Raw genomic sequence first — 12,228 nt, 5'->3', positions numbered from 1 at the left:
CTTACCATTGCAGACCAACCTTGGCTACTGCACTCACCCAAGCAGCTCTGAGAGAAGTGTACGTGTGGCCTGGCTACCTCTTAGGGCAACACGAGGTCAGTGTATTCTGGGGCCTGGATAGGCTTGTGGCTGGGCCTTTATGAGACAAGGCTTTCCAAATCTTTGGTCTTCAAATTGTTCTTAAAAGCACCCATTTTTAGAGGATAGTTTTGGTGGTAGAGCCTACCATAAATCTCAATCATTAGCCAAGAGGCGCACCTACACACTAGGGGTGGGATGTGCACTTTGGTGTGACAAAATGGCAGTGATAAGGGATGGAGAGGAATGTGGTTCAGACATTGAGAAAATGCCCATCACATCTGCTGGAAATAATAGTAACAAGTCTGGCCAGGTACCATCTGTAATCCCAGCACTTTGGGAGGTCGAGGCAGAAGGATCACTTGAGCTCAGGAGTTCCAGACCAGCCTGGGAAACACAGTGAGACCCTGTCTCTACAAAAAATTTAAAAACTAGCCAGGTGTCGTGACATGTGTTTGTAGCCCCAGCTACTTAGGAGGCTGCGGTGGGAGGATCACTTGAGCCCAGGAGGCTAGAGGATGCAGTGAGCCATGATCACACCAGCCTGGGTGACAGAGTGAGACCCTGTCTCAAAAAAAAAAAAAAAGTAACAAGTGTGAGGAGATGAAATAATATATGTCAAGAGGAAGTAACAGATTATCTGGAACTGAAGAAATGAAGTTATTAATTATTTCTTGAAAATGCTTGTGTGTCATGCACATGGTAAGAATTCCATGAAGGGGTGTCTGTCATATGATGATGTGGGAGGATGAGGAGCAACAGTGAAAAGGACTGCACTTCCTGTGTGTGTGTGTGAAGCCCTCCCATATGGAGTTTCACTTCCTTCCCACCTCCCTCTCCATGCGGCAGTGGTGGCTGTGTGGTTTGAGGCCCGGGTGGAGGCATGAGGAAAATAGAAAATTCTAGAGACACATCACATCACAAAGATGAGCAGTGCTGCCCAGAGTGTGTTCCATGGATCATGATATCTCTAAGATGTCAATGAGTGATAGCAAAAGAAAAAAGTCCAGTAGCTACATGCAGTTAAACTGGGCGGGCTACACAAAATTGAACAAGTTTCTTTACTGGATACCTTCTCCAAGCCTTTGATATGCCATTGTACGCTGTAAATCTTCAAGGGTGCAGACGATGTAGTATTTTGTAAACCCATTTGACCACAGAAGGAAGTCTCTTTTCACTGACAATCACTCAGGACTGGCATTTTGAGGAGCTCTCTTGGCAAACACTGATCTTCAGATTTTTCTCCTTTTTGCTTTACTTCCCCACCCCACTGAGCTAACTCCCAATCCTAGAGGAGAAGAGATGAAGTGCTAAAAATGGTAATTCTCACATTTGAGAGTAATTGTCATCTAGGGTCTTTCCCCTCAACGTGTGGTCTGGGAACCAGCAGCATCGATATCATCTGGGAGCAAAATGAACATTGTCGAGTCTCCTCCTCTCAGATGTACTGAATCAGAACTTGCATTTCAGCAAGATCCCTGGTGATTCACATGCACATTCAAGTTTGAGATGCAGACTGAGGGTGCTTGGTACTAGGCACTAATCTTAATAATTCTGATTTAGTGTATCTGGGGTGAGGCCCAAGAATGTACTTACAAAGTACTTCCTCCAGGAGATTCTGATGCACGTGTGTGTGTGTGTGTGTGTGGACTCCTGAGAAACCCCTATGGTCCAAGCACCCTGCTATAAGGTAACAGAACAGCTCTGTGGTAACATTTGTTTTCACAGCAGCAGCTCTACAAGGTAGGTGATGGTATAATCACCTTCATTGTTAGAAACAAGAAAATGGAGCCTTGGGAGAGAAGGAGAAGGTCCTGGACCAAGGTCACCCAGGGGTTAGCAGGTGCATTAGGGTAAACAAGTCCCCTCCTGTCTGTCCTCCCCACCTCACCAATCTCTGTCTTCCCCCTGCCCTAATCAGCTCTTCATTCACAACTACTGCATTGCTAACAGCCCTCTCTGAGTCTGCTTTTGTTTTCAGTGAAAGGCCAACAAAACACTGCGGGCTATTTGTGCTTGCTAATGATAATTCTGATTAGCTTAATTCTGTCAGCTGACTCCCTGGCAGCCAAGGGCCAACAGCAGCCTGCTTATTCAATCAGGGCCTGGCCCGTTTTCTAATTATCAGCATCATTTGGGCTGTTTCCTCCAACAGGGAACTTGCTTGAGTTCAAGTTATCTTCAGCTGTTGCATTTACATGAGCAATGGATGATCTGTCACGTCTGTGTCTGTGTCAGTGTGCCAGGCTCCCGGTCCCTGCTGGAGACCAAGTGAAATGGCATGTGTTTGCCTGGGTTCCCAGGCTGCCGGCCATAGCGGCTGAACAGCAGGTCCCAATGGGAGCCATGAGGCAAGCTCTGGGGGTGGATGGATGTGCTGGTCTTCACCAGGCTAGCCAGGGTGACCTCTTCCCAGCTTCTGAATTCCAAACTGTATTCCCACTCAGAGGCCTGATAGGGTGACCAACCGTCCTAGTTTGACAGAGACCAAGAGTTTTCCTAGGACATGAGAATTTCACTGCTAAAACAGGGAGGGTTGGTTACCCTTTGCCTGACACACCAGGGCACAAAAGCAGTGTGAGAGGATTCAAGATTTCCTGGGTGATCTATCTGGAATTTGGAACAGAGAATGACCAAGAGTTGAGGCCTCGTCTTTCTCTGAGAGGCCTAAAGCTTATGATGCATCCCTGCTCTCTGTCTTATTTTGCTTTTAATGTCTATTGCTAATCTGATAGGATGAAGCATTATTCCCAACATGGAAATGGGTAAGTGGAGGTCTGCATGCATGTTCTGAGATAAGGGGCGTATTGAAGAGAGTGACCAGTGTGTAATCCCTTTGAATGGAGGTGCATCATCCTTAAAGTACTCTCCCCAATTCAAAAACATGTTAAGCATTTATTAGGTACCAGGAACCCTAAGCAATGCAGGAATATGTCCTTTATATTCCCAGCCCTCAAAGAGTTGACAATCCCATGGGAGTGACTGATACAAATACAATTAACTACATTTGCTAGGAGACTACCTAGGGAATCAATCACTAACACAGAAAAGAGGTCATGGGAGCTAGGGAAGAGAGAATTCAGGAACATCCACTAACTACAGCTCAGCTACTGGTACCGTCATTGTCTCACTTGGCTAACATTTCTTAAGCACTTTCCACGTGACTAACCCATTTAATTTTTATAACTCTTATTATTATACCCATGCTATGAATGATGAAAATGAAGCTTTGAAAAGCCATATATCTTGCTCAAGGTTGCATGTTAGTAAATGCAGGGTCCAGGGTTGGAACCCACAGAGTCTAAGACTTTTCTTAGGCACTGTATGATACTGACTCTCCTACCCCAGTAGGGTGCTGGATGGATCCTCAATACAACCTGTGTGGTAGATACTCAGTCCACATGAGACAAAAGTAACAAAGAGATGTGTGGCTGTGCATGGTGGAGGCAAGGCAGAGGGAAACATGAGGCGGTGCGGGGGGGTCTCAGAGTTCCATACTGTGGAATCCCAAGGCATGACACCAAGAATGTCCCACCGGTGGCGTGGGAACTCTGGGAATGCCGATGTTCTAAGGGAAACTGGCTGGACAAATGCTGCCCTTCTGGCCCCAGCTGCATTCAATTCTAAAGAATGTACAACTAGAATGTGAAGCCAAATGCCTGACTCCTTCATCATCCTTTGAGGGTCAAAAATGGGTGACATTTATTATTTTATATTTTTCAGACTGTATTGTAAATTTCTTGAGAGCATAGTTTTTTTTTTTCTTTTTTTTTTTTTTTTTTTTGAGACGGCGTCTCGCTCTTTCACCCAGGCTGGACTGCAGTGGCGAGATCTCGGCTCACTGCAAGCTCCGCCTCCCGGGTTCACGCCATTCTCCTGCCTCAGCCTCCCGAGTAGCTGGGACTACAGGCACCCGCCACCGCGCCTGGCTACTTTTTTTTTGTATTTTTAGTAGAGACGGGGTTTCACCATATTAGCCAGGATGGTCTCGATCTCCTGACCTCGTGATCCGCCTGCCTCGAGAGCATAGATTTTTTATGCACATAGAATATCTGAGCAACTTGAGTTGTATATATAGAGCATCAATATATGCAAATCAAATAAAAATGTGTTGACTTGAGATGTTATGCCTGATTTGAATATGTGCATTGCAACAGTATTAGCAGTTAGGTATCCTAGCACTGTCAACTGTTGAGATGGTCATTTCAGCAATAGCAATCCACAAGCCATAAACAATCTACTCTTAATGGACACTGCATGTGCTAAGTATCCAGAGCCTGATATTATATGATTAGCCTCAGAAACATTCTTAATATCTATTTCTGTTCCTTTACAGGGTTTGGTTAGTGTAAAACAAATATATATGTTCAGACAATTAAGCATTTAAAAAGTATGAATATTTACAAGCATTAAAATGAATTTCCCTATAATTATAATTAACACATAAATGTAGGAAGTATACTATTGCAAGCAAGATTTAAGTAAATATAAACTTATGGGGAAAAAAACCTGGTACCTTTCTTCCTCAATTAAACTGTTAAAAATGTCTGGTTAACCTAATTTTCTCTCAGGCCCCCAAAGAGGCTCTTGTCTAGGATATTGACATGTTTGAGGCCATTCTGTGACTGAGACTTCAAGTTAGTTCCTGGCACTGCCTTGGAGCCCTTTCTTCAATTATAGAAAATAACTGAGTTTTCTGATAGCAAAGAAAGCCTTTCTCTACTTGATAACTTACACTCAGCTTTTTCCTACAATGTTGTCTTTATGCTTTCAGGCATAAAGGAGAAATTGACTTTCAGCTCTACCGTGGTGTTTCTGATCCCTTAGCTCAGTGAAACCGAAAGTGTGAGTGCTTCCACAGCCTCTTCCTTCTTGTGGGCCTTTGGAGAAGTTATTTTCCATTCACCTGAACATGACTACAGAAGAGAACTGAACTGAAACCATCCAGGAGATTGCAGTGGTTTCTTCTGGCTCTTCATTTACGTGGCCCTTGTCCATCTTTCCTCTCTGTCCTTGACATTTTCTGAAATTAGCTTTATCAATTGTTTCTAGTCTTAACTCCCTTGAGCTGTTTGCACAACCTTATCTTCCCATAGTGGCTGTTTACCCAAAACAGCCTTTATAAAACTCAGCCATCGATGAATTGTAGCTTCTTTCCATACTATTTGTCCAACTGCATTCAGAGACAACTCGGTTCCTGCCCCTGAGAGCCTTTTATAAATCTCTTGTGAAAGAAAATGAAGAAAATAGGCTCTTTTTAAAGTAAAGATGTGAGCCATCTCAAGTGTAACCCAAAAAGTCTTGCTTTGTTCCAGGACTACTGAGTAATGCAAATATATATATATATATAAAATATATATATATATATTTTTGCCGTATATTCTCATAGCAGAATAATAAATTTCAAGGTGAAAAACACTAAAGGTGATATGTGAAATTCACCATCTTCTTTGCCAGGTACAGGTACTGTACTGTATTAAACATATCTTTTATTTTTTGTGTTTTGATTCTCTAACATTAAAGGGGCCTTGTTGATCCTGGAGGGACTGCCCCTCCCAGAGCTAGCCAATTCCTAGTGATGGTAAACATTTGCCCTCAAGCTGTTTATACAACAACAATACAAACCAATCCTGCAGAGCCTGCACCCCAAATACCTCCTCCATCAGGGTCTCACACTAACCACCCCAGGCCAAGGTATCAGATAACTAGGAATAACCCCTAGGCTCCAGAGATTATTCAAATTAGCCAACCCTAAACCTGCTTACCCTGTCTGGCCTGTTCCTTCCCATGAAAACCATGGTGAAGGTTCTTGCTCAAGCTTTCTCTGCTCCCTCAGTATCCGGACTAACCCTGGTGCTTTCCCATGTGCTCTCTTGTGGCGTGGCATGGCTCCTTCTCTTGGGATGAGTATAACAAATTCTCTTTTCGATGACAGTCATCTGATCTGTTAGCTTTACCATACCTAAATAATAATAAAACCTGGCCAGGTGTGGTGGCTCACACCTGTAATCCCAGCACTTTGGGAGAACAAGGGTGGAGAATTGCTTGAAGCCAGGAGTTTGAGACAAGCCTAGTCAACATATTGAGATCCCATCGCTACAAAAAAAAAATAAAAATAAAAATAAAAAATAAAAAAATAAAAAAATAGCCATGCCAGCCTATAGTCCCAGCTACTTGGGAGGCTGAGGTGGGAGGAGTGCTTGAACCCAGGAGTTGAAGGTGAGCTATGGTGAGCTATGATCTTGCCATTGCACTCCAGACTGGGAGACAGAGTGAGACCCTGTCTCAAAGAAAAAATAAAAATAATAAAACCTGTGTTTTAAAATAGGTACGTAAAGAGAAAGGGATACAGGGTGGCAAAAGAGGACAGCCTGGCCCTAGTACTCTGGTCGTTCAAATGAATTTGGATGAAATGTAGTTGCTCTGTCAGTTATATTTAGCAAAACAGTCACCTTGTATTATATGGGGTATAATATAGTACTCAGTAGAGCCACTATAAAAAGCTTTGATCAAAGTGTCCACATTGAGATGTTGCATGTTACAAAAGGTGATGAGGTTTTTAGGGGTCCTTGACTTCTGAAGCACAGATTGAGTGCCACTGGAAAGACAGCTTTTGAAGAAAATAAAAGTAGTCCCCATTCACCTAAACAATAACACTAAGGATTTAATCATATCAAATGTTCTCTATTCTAATATATCTCATTGAAGCTGCATCATGGAAAACTCAAATGTGAGAAGCAAAGTCCCTATGAGACTGTATCCTTATTTAGGGCTTAACTTCTATCACTACCTCTGGAGTAAAAGCTGCCCAAAGGCAGTTTTACCTGACTGTATGCCTAGCAGCTGGCACACAGTAGGTGCTAAATATTTATTTACTGACTGAAGAAATGTTTCTGATAATCTTTGATTAACAGAGTGAGAGAAAATATAAGATATCAGAGATGTCCATTTAAGGAATTCAATAAGTGGAAGAATGACTTTGGAGCTGAGAATTAAAGCTACTGCCTCTGATCCAAACTATTATATTCCCACAACATTCTGCCACCTCTTGGAGGGTAATCTCGGACACTTATTTGTTGACAGTGGACATCTTGGCATCTCCTGGCTGTTGGTTGACCACTAAACCCCATTCAATTCTGCAGCCCTCAGGCTAACAGCTAGCCATCAATGAGCATTTTCCAGGGATTGACAATGCGCTCTGACAAATGGCCGAGCTCCTGGGGTGACTTGGATACCATTATTTCATGGTGCCACTTACCAAAGGCTCTAGCTCCTTGCGGTCTATGAGGTTCATCTCTGTGACAAAGTAATAGAAGTGTTTGTAGCAGGTGTTGACATGGGCCTCTGCACCCATCACAATGACCCGGTCGAAGTGGTGGATATAGACGTGGACAAAGACCCGGAAAAGGCGGCACAGGATCTTCTTGCAGATCTGAAGGAAGTTCTTCGGGAAGGGAACACCTAGAGAAGAAAAAAAGAAGAAAGAATGAAACCATGATGGGATAGATCCTTTTCCTCTTTCCTCTAATATGAAAACTGTCTGAGGACAATGCTACAGAGAGACTGGCACTTGTCACAGGAGTCACAGGGAGTGTGTGTGTGCGCGGGGGTTGGTAGCAAACTAGAAAGCACCTTCCACCATCAAAGGGAGCAGTTTCTGTGACTACAGCCAACAGTGGCCATATAGGGATGGAGGTGCAGTGTTGTTAGAGCTTCTAATTTTTCAAGATAATTCAGACATTTAGAGTTATACGTGGACCTGCTGCATTTTTTAAACATTAGCAATTAACTTGAAGTTTTAAAAAGTACCACGAGTCAAAATAAAACATCTCTGTAAGTTACACTGGGCCTGCAAGCTACCAGTCTGCAAAGCTTTTTCTGAGGTATACTGTTTCTGAAGTGGGCAAATTCAATAACTTTCATAGATGCTTTGCATCACAGATTCCCCCTTCGTCTCCTTGAGGAAGGTAAGAGTTGGAGGAAGTCTTGTTTTTCATAACACAGAAAGGGTGAGTGGTCATCGAAGTCACTCAGATTTCCCGTCTGATAGCCACTACTCCCAGCTTGGTAAAGCAACAAATTGCAGGATCGCAAGCCCACTTCCTTTCTCCATCTCAAACACTGCTTAAGCTGTTTTGTTATTTGCACTGTCCTTAAGTGGTAACGTGTTGTAATGGGTTCCTAAGCTAAACAGACATTGTTGGAATTCTTACTCTGCTCCCCTTCCAGCTGTATGACTGTGGGCAAATTGTTTGACTTTTGGTTTCTCATCCGTAAAAGAGCGGTCATAATAAGGTCTTCCTTAAATGGCTGGGAAGGTATTAATGTAAGATCCTCCTACAGTGCCTAGAACATAGTGAGAGCTTATTAAATTAATAATGTCCTCCCTTTTCTCTGCAAGGTAAGGTCTGTTGTTATAAGGAAAAGAATTACCAGGCCAGATGCGGTGGCTCACACCTGTAATTCCAGCACTTTGGGAGGCTGAGGCAGGCAGATTGCCTGAGGTCAGGAGTTTGAGACCAGTCTGGCCAACATGGTGAAACACTATCTCTACTAAAAATATAAAAAAATTAGCCGGGCGTGTGGCGTGCGCCTGTAATCCCAGCTACTCAGGAGGCTGAGCCAGGGGAATTGCTTGAACCTGGGAGGTGGAGGTTGCAGTGAGCCGAGATCGCACCACTGCACTCCAGCCTGGGCGACAGAGTGAGACTCCGTCTCAAAAAACAAACAAACAAACAAACAAAACCAACAACAACAAAAGAATTACCCTTGTCAAAGAAAGGTAGAAATGACCACTAGCCTTTCAGCAAAATTGTAGAACTATGCACAGCACATGCCCCAAGTCCCCAGGAAGCCTGGAGTTTTGCTGTCCTTTCCTCCACAGAAACTTAGCAGCAGCTGCCTGGTGAGACACTGTAATGGGATCACCTGGGACCCCAGGGCAGGATGAGAAGGAACATGTCTGGCAGGCGGCAGTGACAAGATCTGCTTCCCTTGGGTCCCAGCGCTGATACTGGCTTTTCTTTGAAACAAAGTGGCAACATATCAAATGAACCCAGGGAGAAGTTCTGGCACTGCTTGGGAGCTGACTGCCTGGGCAACAGATGCTGGGATTTGGGGTTGAGGGTGCGGTAGAGCCGAGGAGAAGGTGGAGGGCAGCTGCGTGCAGAGTTTATGGGCTGCTTTCTCAGTGGAGAGGGGCCTGCAGAACCACTGCTGCCACACTGGGGGCAGGTCTGGAGTCTTTGAAGCCTGAGTCCCAGAAGTGATGGAATTCCCTCTAAGACAGGTATGTTTCCTTCACAAGGTGAGTCCTGTAACCCACCTGGTGACAATGCCAGGAGGTCGACATATGTTGTCTTCACAATGTATCTGTGGAATAGGTTTTATTATTCCTATTAATGTTTCATAGATAAATAGCACTGAAGCTCTTCAGCATGAATTCTGTTGCTAAAAAGTGGTAGGGCTGGGATTTGAACCAAGTCAGCCTGACTCTAAAATCCAAAAAATGGGTATTACGGAGTACAACTCTCTCTCTTGCCAGGTTAGAGGAACCACTCGATTGTCAAGCACAGTGAGGCATCTAAAAGTTACTCTTCGGTGGCACAGAAACACAAATAAGCAAAAGAAAGGGGGTGGGGACAGAAGGCAGAGAAAGACGGAAAAATGTCCACAGCATCAGAAGCCACAACCAGAGGTGAAAAGAGGTCAGCTAACATACTCTGCTGCCTTCAACGAGAGTAAGTTAGCTTTCTCTGCCCAGGACTTAAGACCACAGACCTGGGATTAACAGTAAAAAGTAGTATTTACTGAGCTCTTACTATGTTCTAGGAACTGTGCCAAGCCCTTTCTATAGATTAGCTAACTGAGCCCTCAGAACAGGCCTTAAATTATTTCCATCTCACAGATAAAGAAATGGATTTGGGACAATTAAGTAGCTGCCAAGGTCACCCAGCAGGGAAATAGTAGAGGAGAGATTTGGCCAGTTAGTTTGGCTCCAGAGTCCACCAGCACTGCTCTGGGGCTCTGCACACACTTCCATCTCTGAGGCCCTTCCTTTCTGGGCAGCTCAAACTCCCTCAAGTATGCTCCCGCTTCTCCTCCCCTGGTTCCAGTCTCATGGAAGCTCACCAGATGCTGGGGGACACAGGGACTTTCAGCTGTGCCAGTTTATCTGTGTGGCCCTTATAGCCAGCCCCCCTACCCTCCACACTGACTACAGATAAGGCAAAGTTTTGGACACACTGCGGATGCTCATGGCAATTGCTGGCCCCCTTTAGGCTGTCTCCAAGCGGCTCTGTTCCCCCCATCTCTGCCACTGCTCAGCTCAGAAATCTCAGCTGTGCCTTCCATTCCATACCTGGTCTCTGACTTGTCTCTGGCCTTGAAGGGGGTTTGCCTCTTGCCTATCCATTTTGGGCCATGGCTTTAGAGTAGTTGGTTTCGGAATCTGGAAGACCTAGTTTAAAATACTAGCCTGACTTCTTACTAGCTACAGCTTATGTAGCCTATGTAGCTAGTAAGCAGTAGGGCTAGGATTTTAAACTAGGTCTTTAGTTTAAAATCCAGTCGAGTCTTCATCACTCAACTTTATTATAAAACTAATACACAAATTTACTTTGTAGTGTTTTTATAATAGTATCTGTACTGTGCTTGGCACTCAGTGGGAACTTTGGGAGTAAGTTCAACTTTCATTATTTCCTACCTGAACTCCTCGGCTAGGTAGGACTCCAGGCTCAGAATCTCTTGGCTCTGGCTGCTAAGTCAGGCCCCATTCTTCCACCATTCCCTCCCTTGCATGTAATTCATTCTTCAAAAGCAAAAGCTGCAAACGGTTCAAGTTGAGACATGTTCAGCATACACTGCAGTCACCCCAGGCCAACTCCAGACACTGCAAAGAGGTTGGGAGCTCTCAGGAGCCTAGGAAACCCCACTGGGTTCTCTGCTGAGTCAGAGACAAAATCTAGCTCACAGAGAATGGGGCAAAGAACAGGAAAGCTACATGCATTTGAAAAGTTCTCATATTTATTGATGGTGCAGGGGCCAATTCTATAGTTTGCATACTATTCTCACCCTTTTTTCTTCTGCCTTACGGACGTCCAGATTTGTGTGTGTGTGTTTTAAATAAACCTTCTCTTTATTCCAAGGTGGGACTTGGAAGAGGGTATCCCTTCAGATGGAGAGACCTGGACGTCCACCCCTTCTGCAGACTCTGGAACTTTCTCATTCTGTGTAACTAGCCTCATGGCAGCAAAATAGAACAAGATGCAGCTTGCTGACCCACTCCCTTTCCTGGCAGGCTCCAGAGAGCCAGTTCATGAAAACTGATTGATTTGAGGTGGTTTTCTTTATTCATGTTGCTGCAAAGAAGTATCCAATCTCCATTAAATAACTAAAAGAAAAGGGAATTCCAAATGAGGGCTGATCTGTATATGTGCAATGTCATTTAATCCCAGTGACACCCTGAGTAGTGGAATTATTATTTCAGGTTTTTTGGGGTTTTTTTGTTTGTTTTTGTTTTTTTGAGACGGAGTCTTGCACTTTCACCCAGTGCAGTGGCACAATCACGGCTCATTGCAAGCTCCGCCTCCAGGGTTCTTGCCATTCTTTTGCCTCAGCCTCCTGAGTAGCTGGGACTACAGGTACCTGCCACCATGCCCAGCTAATTTTTTGTATTTTTAGTAGAGACAGGGTTTCACCGTGTTAGCCAGGATAGTCTCGATCTCCTGAACTTGTGATCTGCCCGTCTCGGCCTCCCAAAGTGCTGGGATTACAGGCGTGATCCACCACGCCCGGCCCAGTTTTTTTTTTTTTAATGGAAACTGAGGCTTAGCTCAGTTAAATCATTTGCCCCAGGCCACAAGGGTCAAAGGAGATAGAGATTTGGCTTCAAAACTCAGGCTCTTTCTTCAGCATCCTATAGGTTCTATGGTGTCAGGGAAGGTGAAGGACAAGAATGCCATTTTATCTTAATGTATTCATTTTTTAAGGACAGGGTTTTACTCTGTCACCCAGGATGGAGTGCAGTGTCACAATCACAGCTCACTGCAGCCTCAGTCTCCTGGGCCCAAGCAATCCTCCTGCCTCAGCCTTCCAAGTAGCTGAGAATACAGGCATGCACCACCATGCCTGGCTAAGTTTTGTAAATGT

General features: G+C 44.4%; 1 protein-coding gene across 3 annotated transcripts in view; it reads right to left on the bottom strand.

Annotated features, from left to right (window-relative positions):
- Window positions 1-12,228, bottom strand: part of MOB3B (MOB kinase activator 3B) — a 234,430-nt gene that overhangs the window by 54,448 nt on the left and 167,754 nt on the right. For all 3 annotated transcript variants that reach the window (XM_054519786.1, XM_002819725.5, XM_054519783.1), the window contains exon 3: window positions 7,337-7,539. In XM_054519786.1, coding sequence (XP_054375761.1) covers window positions 7,337-7,539 — 203 coding nt within the window. The remainder of the gene's footprint in view (window positions 1-7,336; window positions 7,540-12,228) is intronic.

Source organism: Pongo abelii, chromosome 13 (assembly GCF_028885655.2).
Source record: "Pongo abelii isolate AG06213 chromosome 13, NHGRI_mPonAbe1-v2.0_pri, whole genome shotgun sequence".
Classification (NCBI taxonomy): Eukaryota; Metazoa; Chordata; class Mammalia; order Primates; family Hominidae; genus Pongo; species Pongo abelii.
The sequence above is the reverse complement of the archived record's forward strand: the minus strand, read 5'-3'. Positions and strand labels throughout refer to the sequence as shown.